Raw genomic sequence first — 12,098 nt, 5'->3', positions numbered from 1 at the left:
TTCACTTCAATATTTATTATTCGTCCCAGTATTCTGTAGGAATTAATTCACTTAATGAGCAAACAGGCATTGTGAATACTAGAACGGATTTTCAACCCTTCAGATATTTATGTCAGTGGAGGTAACAGAAAATGTTTACTTGTGGGGCACGGGGATGTCATTTTCCCCGTGTGTATTTCTCTTCTCCACTGATGTTTTCACCCCAGAACTTCCATCTCACTGATCCAGAGACAAACCACTGCTCGTGGTGCAGGTGGAGTCCATGTGAGCTTGTCTTACTGGGACAAACTCCCTCTCTAAGTGGGCAATTCTGGCTTTCAGTCTCATTTCACTGCTCTACACCCCATTTATCAAAATCCTCTGTTAATCCTTTGTTTCACTTGTTGGGTTTCAACATTCACTTGGGGGTTAGCTCTCTTGTCCAGTTGTAGGTAATGAATTTCCCAGCAATATTAGAGTTGTGACTCCGCTTACCAAAAAAAAAAATAAAATTCAAAACAGGCATTTCAAGCTCTCTCCCATATTGCAAAAGAACATCACAATCCATTCCTGTTATTAGAGGATTCTTGGATCAGATTTCAATCTCTTTCAAGTCCTAGTTCCTTGCCTTCATGTCAGTGACTCACATTTGGTTGCTGCGCTCATGAAGTGCTTTATTAATGAAGATGGAATAACATACTCCCACACTCTGGCACATCTACTTCAGGCCTCACAGTTTTACTTTTCTCTTTGCTGGTACTTTCACACATTTGTTTTCCATATTTCAGATGCTTGAGGCCTTGATAGCATCTTTATAGAACTGTTTAATCAAACCCACAGTTTACTCTGACAATATTTGGCATTAGTAACAGCTATAACTCACCATAAACATTCCACTGGCAACTCACTCATGGGAGATTTTTCAGTGGCTTTTACATAATTAAAAATCATGTGGCATTAAACAGACACTTCAACACAGACTGTAATTCTGAATTATTCTGCTATGGCTTTTTGTATACATAGAAAAAAAACCAGCAGATTTCTTCCACTGTTGTGTGTAAATTTAAAACAAAACAGTGGTAAAAAACTGTAGTAATAAAAAACTTGTATGTTCCCCAAGAAAGGAGAAGCCCCATTCAACTGAGTGATCAAAAGACAGAACTAAAAATACTTCAGACACCCAAAAATGTGCAGGTGCAAAACCTATTTAAATAAAAACTTAGGAAGAATATTTATCAATGGTTATTAAAGGCAAAAATGGAAGTTTCAAGCAAGCCATTACATCTAGGTTCCAAGTCGGGGAAATTTAGGACCACAATAAAGATCCTTGCACATCTGCTCATTCTCAGAGGTTCATAATACCTGTTACTGGCCACACTGGAATAAAGCATCATGCACAATACTCTCACCAACTACAACCACTGTTGTGCTCTTAACAACACTTTTCATCTTACTTAGGCAGGAAATTACTGGCAGTTTTCTTCGGATGCAAATTGGAAAACACTGATGAGCAACAGGCAGAACTTGCAATTGCTTCAATCACTCTCATAACCCCTTCCTTTTTTAAAAACATCAGTACTACAGGATTGCTTTGGGGAGCTTGTTTCTTCCTGCATTTTTTTTAATAGTACACTGCATTAAATGGATGTTTAGCCATCTCCTCAGAAGTGAATCTATCCCTCAACACAAATACTTCCTTCACAGCTCCCATGGAACTACACAAACAGCCAAGGGAAGAGATCAATATCACACTATTTTCAGCTGTTTGGTCTTCACCCTTAGTACAGTCAGGAATCTCCACGTGTGGTAATTGAAAATTGTTTCCATTTTTGCACCCAGTTTGCATTTATGTTTCAAATATCCAAACACAGATGTGCCTATTCAAACAGGTACCCACAAATCTTCATTCTGGGGCTGAGAGTTTCCTGCTATTTGCTCGAAGCAAATGCTCTGACCTTTCCCCAGCAGAGTGCTCACATGCAGAATATCCAAGTGCTCTGTGATGTGAGGACATTTATCCAATCATCCCTTCAGCCATGGCCCCATCTGTATACACTCTCACTTTTGGAAAGTGCAGTGACATCAGAACATTCTGCTTCTGCTAAGTAAATACGGAAAAGTTGATTACAGACATTTTCCAGAGGAACCTGAGATGTGCTGGACTTTGCTGATTTGAACTCTCAGATGTCAAAGTTGTAGCCTGTAAAACCTCCTATCATCTGACATTTATACAGACAAGAATACCTTCCTCCCCACTCATGTTAACATGGCCAAGAGGAAACTTCCACTGCACACTCTCACCTAATCCACAATAAAGATTAGTTCTGGAACAAAATTAAACTGCTTCAGATAGGATTTTTTCCCAGATTTAACTCTCTCCAAACAAAGCACATCTATTACCAGCAAAAACCATTGCATGTGGTAGCTCATTTCAGTCTCTCTCAAACTGATGGTTTCCCACTAAAAGTAAAAAAAAAAAAAAAAAAAAAAAAAAAGTCCCAACAATAAACCCCAGACATTTTATGGAACTGATACTTTTAAGCAGCAATTTAAAAATAATATCTTTCTTTCAATAATGAACAGGAAGAAAAAAAACATACAAATACTCACAAGTTTGAATGACTCTAGGTTGTTTAAAAAATCAAAAATTTGAATGTTCTATATTCAAAAAGCTTCTCTTCTACCATTATTACATCTATTCACTGCCAGGGGAGAGCACTACCGCACCAAGCTCACCAAAACTATATTTTAGGCTTAGAAGGGAGCCTGGGTGAGCTGGGAGGCAGCAGCGGCAGCGTCTGCCAGAGCCAGGGCACTGACACAGGGTCCCACGCTCAGCGCAGCACAAGCTCAGCGTAGTGCAAAACATTTTTCAGAAAAACACCGATTTCTGAGCACCGTGCGAGTGGCTGAGCCTGTGCTCCGGGAGCAGCCCGAGGGAGGAGCGGCCGTGCCGGGCTGTGCGCTCACTGTGTGCCGCGGGCACTAGATGGCACCTCGGCATCGCGCAGTGCATCCCCGGTACCCAAACCGGCTCCATCCCTGAGCACATCCCCGGTACACAAACCAGCTCCATCCCTGAGCACATCCATGGTACCCAAACCAGCTCCATCCCTGAGCACATCCCCCGTACCCAAACCAGCTCCATCCCTGAGCACATCCCCGGTACCCAAACCGGCTCCATCCCTGAGCACATCCCCGGTACACAAACCAGCTCCATCCCTGAGCACATCCCCCGTACCCAAACCAGCTCCATCCCTGAGCACATCCATGGTACCCAAACCAGCTCCATCCCTGAGCACATCCCCCGTACCCAAACCAGCTCCATCCCTGAGCACATCCCCCGTACCCAAACCAGCTCCATCCCTGAGCACATCCATGGTACCCAAACCAGCTCCATCCCTGAGCACATCCCCCGTACCCAAACCAGCTCCATCCCTGAGCACATCCCCCGTACCCAAACCAGCTCCATCCCTGAGCACATCCCCCGTACCCAAACCAGCTCCATCCCTGAGCACATCCCCCGTACCCAAACCAGCTCCATCCCTGAGCACATCCCCCGTACCCAAACCAGCTCCATCCCTGAGCACATCCCCCGTACCCAAACCAGCTCCATCCCTGAGCACATCCCCCGTACACAAACCAGCTCCATCCCTGAGCACATCCCCCGTACCCAAACCAGCTCCATCCCTGAGCACATCCCCCGTACACAAACCAGCTCCATCCCTGAGCACATCCCCCGTACCCAAACCGGCTCCATCCCTGAGCACATCCCCGGTACCCAAACCAGCTCCATCCCTGAGCACATCCCCCGTACCCAAACCAGCTCCATCCCTGAGCACATCCCCCGTACCCAAACCAGCTCCATCCCTGAGCACATCCCCCGTACCCAAACCAGCTCCATCCCTGAGCACATCCCCGGTACCCAAACCGGCTCCATCCCTGAGTACATCCCCCGTACCCAAACCGGCTCCATCCCTGAGCACATCCCCCGTACACAAACCAGCTCCATCCCTGAGCACATCCCCCGTACCCAAACCAGCTCCATCCCTGAGCACATCCCCCGTACACAAACCAGCTCCATCCCTGAGCACATCCCCCGTACCCAAACCAGCTCCATCCCTGAGCACATCCATGGTACCCAAACCAGCTCCATCCCTGAGCACATCCCCCGTACCCAAACCAGCTCCATCCCTGAGCACATCCCCCATACCCAAACCAGCTCCATCCCTGAGCACATCCTCCGTACCCAAACCAGCTCCATCCCTGAGCACATCCCCCGTACCCAAACCAGCTCCATCCCTGAGTACATCCCCCGTACCCAAACCGGCTCCATCCCTGCTCACATCTCTGGTCAGCACACACAGAAAATCCTGCCTTGTTCCTTATGCCCCACATCCCTTCCTGCTGGAATTCACAAGCTTTATCCCCACCAATTAATACACATCCCACTGTGTTTGTTCGAATGACAGTACTGCTATTAAGTGGCACCATGGGCAGGGAGAACTGTCTAATATATATCCCTCATCCTGACAGACAAATTCTGATTCTCATCAGAATTCTCAAAAGTCTATTGCTGGATTCCAGAAGCAGATTTTCAAGTTTGGTTTTTGTTTTCTTTTCAAATCCTGAGTATTAGTACTTTACAAACACTGCTAATATGGGTAAAATGCAAAAGAAAACCACAATAAAAAGATATTTACTGAACTATAAATACTTTTCATATTAATGATGTATTGATTTATTTGCTTCTAAGACTGATAAATGCATAAAAAAGACTGAGAATGGATTCCCACACCACAGCTAAACAGACCTGGTTTGATGGTCAGCTATACAATGGTTAAGAGCCTTGCTGTGAAAACTTCTATGCAAATCAATAATTGTATTCATTTTTTCCCAATAGTCCCAAGCACATTTTCACAAATCCTGACTGAAAACTAAGATGCAAAGGCCAAGCAAGGCAAAATGATCACTTCCCCTTCAGTTTCACTTGGATGACAGAAGCAGAAATTTCAGAACCACTGCACAGAATGCATTTTTATCCCGTTTGTTACAGTGCCTCGTATCCATCTGTGGGAGCACAGTGCATCCTAGAACCAATTTAGTTCTGCTGGCAGTACTAACTGATGAAAACATCAACTTCTGCACAGCTTCACATGCCTCTGGTGCAGACACAGCCTTTTCCTGCTTTTTCTTCATCTCCTTTCTTTTATTCTCTAGATTGTGAGCATGCTCACAAGCCCCTCCTTGAACATCTACTAAATTCCAGTATTTAGAAGTATCAAAATTTCATAACTAACAGCAGCAAAGGCTTTTGGTTTGTCCTTTGCTTCTTCTGCGATTCCTTTTAAAACAACCCCATTTGTTCTTCAGACATGTCTTGTGTCTCTGTGTTTAGCTGCTGTCCAACCCCAGCTTTTCTTTCCACACCAGAATCATGAGTATTCAATAAGATTCAAAGATCTTTTAATCAAACCATACGGGGCATTTCAGCAGCTCTCTGGATTCACCTGCTTGTTAGCACTTGAATTTTCTGCTACTGGAAATTCTTTATTCTTATTTTATTTAGCCTTTCACCTCCTTGGCTAAAGCACAAACACAGAAGAATCTCTAGTGGTGAAATGAAGGCAGGTTACAAGAAGAGGGCAATTTCTCAGTTTCATCTCTCCTGCCAGAAAAGATGACACCTAACTAAATTTTAATCAATGAAAAACTCAAAATCTCAACCGTGTCAACTTATCCTGGAGATCTGCTTCTCTAGGAATAATAAATCTGCTCCAGCTCTGTAGACACCACACCATTACCTCTCCAGGCAAGGTTAACCCTGATAAACAATGTTCAGCACCTGATTTAATAACAACACGCGAGTACAGGCTGATGGAATGGGGGAAAAGGTGTCAGTGTGTTACAGGAGTTTGGATCTAAGAATAGCTGGTTTGTCCCAACTTCATTCACCACCAAGTAAGATTTCTGATTGGAGGATTTTCCCTATACAAGCACTAATAGTAACACTGTCTCATCTTCTAAATGATAGGGGAGGATTTTCAAGGATACACTTCCAGATAATTTGGAAATATTCTCTGTAACATATGGAATAATGGCTATGACCTCCAGCCATTGGGCCAGTTCCACTGCTGGGATAAAAACAGACAGCCATAGGAATTAATAGGGAGCAAAACACTTTGAGCATATGGAGGTGGAAGGAACAAAGCTCAGGATTCTGCACCTGCTTCTGACTTCTACCATCTGCTGTGCATTAAAACAGCAACATTTCATGTGCCTGGATTCTCAAATCAATCATGTGATGGAAAACTTTACAAAATCTTCTCACAATAAGCATCTCAGGTAAAATTTTTCCCCTTATGCTGTATTCCATTCATCATGAATCTCTCTCCAATCCTCATGACAGAGCTGTAAGGGATTTCCTCTATTTTTCAGTACTTCTATGGATGAGTTTGAGAAGTAAAACCAAACTTAGCCAGATATTGTCCAGATTTGTTGTTTTTGTTGGCACAAGCTAGATCAGCTCTATGTTACTATTTGAGATGCCTGCACAATGCACTTTCCCTTCTCCCCCTGTGCAGAAGACTCTCCCTTCCCACCCAACCCATTATCCAGATGGTCTGTGATGATGCTAAGGGAAGAGTTGTTTTTGCTTTCAGTTCTATTGTCCTCTCCCTGGTAGTGACACATTCATTTAATTTTTTTTAAGAATGCTAACACACATTCCATCCAATAGGAATCTGAAATTTAAAGAAATCCACCTTTTTTTTTTTGTGCAAGCCATTATCCCCAGCTAATAGATGTCCCTCCTGAAGCAGCAGCAGAGATGAAGTAATTTCAGGTACTATCACATTTCTATTCAGATCACAGGCAGCAATTCTTGCAGCGATTTTATTTCTCACTAAAAATCATTACTGTCCCTCCTGAATTACCCTGAAGAGTCCTATTTTACTCCCACTACCTTTTCTCAACATTTCTTGATTAAAAAACAGTACATGATATTTGTTATCAAATACCAATATATAGACAAGAGTGTGAGAAATGGAGACTGGGGAAAAAGCAAAAGCACTTTAGAAAATATAAACCTTTAATAAGCAGGAAGGAGAATTTCAAGCAATCTAAGAGAAGACTGAAGCTGCAGATAGAAAAGTGCAGCACTTAGAGGAAGCCATAGGAAAAAGGGACAGAAATCCAAGGATCCAGCCCAAATCCATCCCTTCAGAGTCTGGAAGCCAGTAATTTTACAACTTCCTAAAGCTTCCAATAATAATTCCTTCAGTTAGATTTTCTTAGCTCTGCAGGTACAACCAACTGCCTGATGAGATTTAAGAACAAAAGAAAGGCTTTAAAAGACTCAATCGCTCAGCTTAATGAAAACATCTTGAATTATTTAACAAACAATCTATTAGGCAGCTCCAGCTATCAGGAAACATGAAGTTTGATAGATCTGACTCCCTGCTAGAGTTTGATATCACAGTGATTCCAGCCCTTTCAAAGCAATCTCAGTGATGTAACACAAGTGAATTCAGCCTGAGCTGCATTAGACTTTCATATAGGATCTGTCACTAAGAGCAGGAAAAGCAGCCAACAATTATTTAAAAATTTTAAAAAATAAGCTTTTCAGGCTCTGCAACTGGGGCATTAGTCAATAATTCGTTCTCAAGTCCATTTGAGTTCTCATCTGTCAACCCTCCTTTTATTACCAGACTCTTCTATAAGCAGTGATCTGGCAACACTTGAAAAATCTATGTATTTCTTCTCATCCATCACAACAACAAACAATTTTCCAAGCAACAACAGAGACAGTGTAATTTCAAGAGCAATAAGCTCAACTCCTAACTCATTATTTTTATGCCATTGTAGTGTGGCATAAGAAATATCATGGAAAGCTGGAAACCTTTTCCTCACAACCCTCTTCAGTACATCAAAATGCACTGCTAACCATGCCTTTAGAACTCTTTCTATCACTCAAAAATAAACAAAAAATAATTAAGTCCAAGTTACTGAGGCTCAAGGAAGACAATTGAAATCTTGTTTATTTAGTTACTACCTCAAAGTCTGAGGACACTTTGATACAGACAACAAAAGGATTCAGTCACAGGAAAAAAAAAATAAAAAAAAGGAAAAAAAAAGAGAGGACTCTGTGAGACAGTTTGACTGAGAAATCCCACACTCTCAGTACAAAAGGACAGGTGTTCATCAAATCTTGTTCTGCACTTGTAAAAACATTTTCAAGTTTAGAGAACACATTCAGCCAGAAGAACACTACATCATTCTTCAAAACATTTCTTCTTAACCAACACAAATCTAATTTTGATGCAAATATATGAAGCACAAAAAAACAAGCTTCTAAAAATAAACCTCCACCTCTCAGAACATAATTCTGAAATTTAACTTCTGACAAACTAACAGAAAGGCAGTGACTTTGTGCAGCAAGATGTTCCAGCAGCAAGTGTCAGTGCAGGAAGAGCTATTGAAAGATATTCTTCCAAAAAACCTACTATATGGGGTAAAAAAAAAAAATCTTGTAAAATCATCTCAGAAGCTAAAAATCTCTTGTATACATTTTCACTTTTCAAGATATTTTTGTATTTCCGTTGGTGTGACTAAGCAGTTTCAAAGCCAGAAATTTCCAAGTGAAAGACAGTGTTCATTTGGAGGAGGTCCAACCACCTCCTCCTTTCAGGGAACTGTTAATGTTTGATGTTCATGTTTAAAACAGCATTAATCATGCCTGCAAACAGGGAACAGGGGGTTGCCAAACATTTGAAATACTGAGTATTTCCTTATTCTGGCATAAATCCACACTCCTACAACCTCGAGTCTGAGGGGATACAAATTAGATAATCAGAAAAAGGGGGAGGGGGAGAAATACCTAAACTAAGTGTTCACAGAGTAGCATCATTTCCATTCCAGGAGAGGCACTTGGAAAGGCCCTGTAGAACAATATTACTGCTTTAGACAGACTAAAAAAGTATTAAAGGAACTGGACTCACAGTGATTAACTCTGAGTGACATCAGCCAGTGCTGACTATCACCAGCCCCTCTGCAAATCAGGTCTGGAACACCTCAGCACAGCCTCAGTTTGTGGTACGTGCTTCCTGCCAAAAGATGGTATTGGCTGTAAAATGAAGCATGCAGCAAAGACACAGGGCAGGTTCTACCCAGCCTTCAGGCCAGCCAGCTCCCTGTTGGTCCAGCCCTGCTGTTTCCAAGCCAACAGGAGCCTTGCCCTTGCATGGCTCTGAACTCACCCAAACTTCTGCTTTCTCTTCTTGTATCGGCCCTCCTCACGATAACACGGAATTCCAGAGGTGCTTGCAGCTGTACCCTGCCCTGCCATTTCCTCAGATGTTGTCCCCCTCTGCACAGCAGCGAGGCTCAGCTTGGAGCCCAGTCTGCCTGTGGAGGTGGCACACACTGGAGCTTGTAGCACACACAAGAAAGAGCCACGGGGCTATTAATGAAACTAGCTGCAGCAATTCTCATCACTTTGCTAAGACACAGATTCCCTGTACTGTATAGTCACATATTCCCTGTACTATATATTCACATACTCCCTGTACTATATATTCACATACTCCCTGTACTATATATTCACATATTACAGAGCATTTAAGCCAATTCAATGCAGTCACTCCAAAAGCAGAAAAGTGTTACAGTTAAGAGTTAGTGCCAGCTATTGATGAATGGAACAATTTAAAAGAAGATCCAAACTCAGTTACAAAATCTAATCTCTCATAATCTCTTATAATCTCTAAACACTTTACTTACTGGACCTTGAGGACTGCTCTTGGCACTGGAAACCAGAGTCATAACATCAGATTTATAGTCCTGAAAAGAGAAGAGGGGAAAAAATAGTCAGGTTATAGTTGGCACTTCACATATCAGGAATAAAAACCAACATTGAGCACCACTATGATTAGACTCAGAGGTGCCATTAGTAAAACATTTGATTAGGGAGATTTTCATTGTCGTTCATCTTGTTCCTTAGACCCTTTTGACTAAATTACACACTTCTTTGGTTTCACCATCATGGTCCCCAAGGAATACAGCAGCCTGATCTCTCTTTTAGAGGGCAGGAGGGTGGGAAGGAGCCAGGGTGATGACACAGCTGCTGCCTTTCACAAACCTGGGGGAAGAGCTCCGCTGCACTTCCTGAGCCAGGCCTGCACACGAAATTTGGGTGACAGTTTCTCAGCCACTCAAAATTCTCTCAGCATCTTATGACAAATGACTCTATTCCATTAGAGAGACCTTGGCTCATTTCCTGCGTAGCAGCAGCCCTGTGAATGTTGCTCCAAACCCCTGGAGCACAGGCTGTGCAGGAGACAGGCCCATGGCTATGCTGGCTCCCCATTCTTGTGTCAGGTCTCCATCTAGGTCCACCCTAAAGCAATGTAAAACTCTCATTTCCTACCCCCTAGGAAGTTTCTCCTACAGCCCAGCTGACATTCCACAAGTCACAAAACAGTTTGGGGCTTGGCATGAGAACAAGCTGAGAGCTCTGCTGTTGTTGCAATAGAGAAACAAAGGCTTGGAGGGGCTTTTAACAGGTGATAGAAGTGCCACAGTGTCTAAATACAGGTGCAATCAATTCAAGTGCAAGACTCAGGGCAGTAATTAAAACAGTTGTGATTTTTAAAGGTAATGTTAGAAAGGGTTAGCATGTTAAATTTTTGCCTCTTCCCTAATGAATTCAGCTATTATACTCATATTTGTATACTGAAAAGGCCTCCCAGGGCTGGCCTCCTCTTGTCATGCCATGCCTGTCAATAAATATCAGGTTTAGATGACAAGCCAAGCTACACAGTTCCCTCTACTGTTTGGGATCTAAAGTCTGATAAGATGAAATTGAGGCCTATCCATCCAAGACAGCCAAGAGTAACTGCTATGAACTTCTTTTCATTATCATCATCAAGTACGCCTCCATATATAAAACTTCCAGAGCCTTTATTTATAGCAGATGTGCTATGACCCAGCAGACAGATCATTTTTCAGGGAGCTGGTAGTAATTCTCCACTCCTTCACCCTGAGTATCCCCTAGTCTCTAAATTGTATAAATTAGAGTAACCCTCACTCTCCATTCAATTCAGCCATGGCAAACAGAACCTCCTTCAGAGAAAGTGCCAACAAACAGACTTTACAAGGTGTAAATAGATGCCAAATTACCATTCAAATCACCTCCCAGACAATCCCCTGCAGCCCAATTCCATGTTCCCCACAAAGGACAGGAGTCACCGCTGTCCACTCTAAGAAGCTGCAAACTGAGACCAACACTGAAAAAATCCACCAAGCAAACTTTATTCCAGCCCTGGGTGATTTAACAGTGCTTGCATACCCTTGCCCACTGCTGTGCACTGCACATCTGTGCCTTTGCTGCCTTTTCAGGCCTTCAGGTTTGCTCCTGTCACCCTCCTCCCTTCTGCCCCATCACCTGGAGCTGCCCTTTCCCTGCTCCTGCTCCCCTGCAAACACCCTGTGCAGCAGGATGGATGTGCAGCTATTTGTATTCCGTGCCCATTTCCTTCCCCTCCCTTCCCAGCAGGCTGCTCTTGTTCCAGAGCTCCTCAGGCTGCACAGTTTCCCTGGGATCACAGCTTCGCAGTGCTCAGGAAGGACTCTGGCAACCCAAATTCACCTTTTTGCAGGGCTGCTCCTCCTGGGAAACTCGCTGGGAGAGGCAGGCAGGCAGAGAGACAACACATTTTGTTTCACACAACTCTTCCAGAAGGCAATGCCCCAAGTTTCCAAATAAATATGACATTTTAAGCAGCTATTTTGCAGATTTACTTCTTTCTCCCCCACCCCATGCCAGCTAATTTCTAAGCATTACGCAGCTCTGTGAAGCAGTAACGAATGAATAAAGAGCTTTAGGGCAATGCTGCGCGTGGGACACCTCCTTGGGAAGCTCATGGTGTGCTCCCTATTAATAACTAGCTTACCACCTGTGAAAATCCAGGGACATTGAACCAGAAAATAAAAGCAAAAATAGCAAAACTCCTCAGGTCTAGGTTGTCGTGGGCGACAGAGAATTCCACCAACAATCCAGACTCATCTAAACCTGTTAGCAAGAGCCCAGATCCCTTCTCTGGTGATGCCAGACACTGGGACTG

The 12,098-nt window shown here is 43.2% G+C and overlaps 1 protein-coding gene across 1 annotated transcript in view; it reads right to left on the bottom strand.

The window, feature by feature from the left end:
* Positions 1–12,098, bottom strand: part of RBFOX1 (RNA binding fox-1 homolog 1) — a 1,143,703-nt gene that overhangs the window by 1,000,050 nt on the left and 131,555 nt on the right. Inside the window, exon 2 of the mRNA XM_062503892.1 lies at positions 9,757–9,816. Coding sequence (XP_062359876.1) covers positions 9,757–9,816 — 60 coding nt within the window. The remainder of the gene's footprint in view (positions 1–9,756; positions 9,817–12,098) is intronic.

The sequence above is a fragment of the Cinclus cinclus genome, chromosome 16, assembly GCF_963662255.1.
Source record: "Cinclus cinclus chromosome 16, bCinCin1.1, whole genome shotgun sequence".
Taxonomy (NCBI): domain Eukaryota; kingdom Metazoa; phylum Chordata; class Aves; order Passeriformes; family Cinclidae; genus Cinclus; species Cinclus cinclus.
Note: the sequence above shows the minus strand (reverse complement) of the source record. Positions and strands in the feature narration are given on the sequence as shown.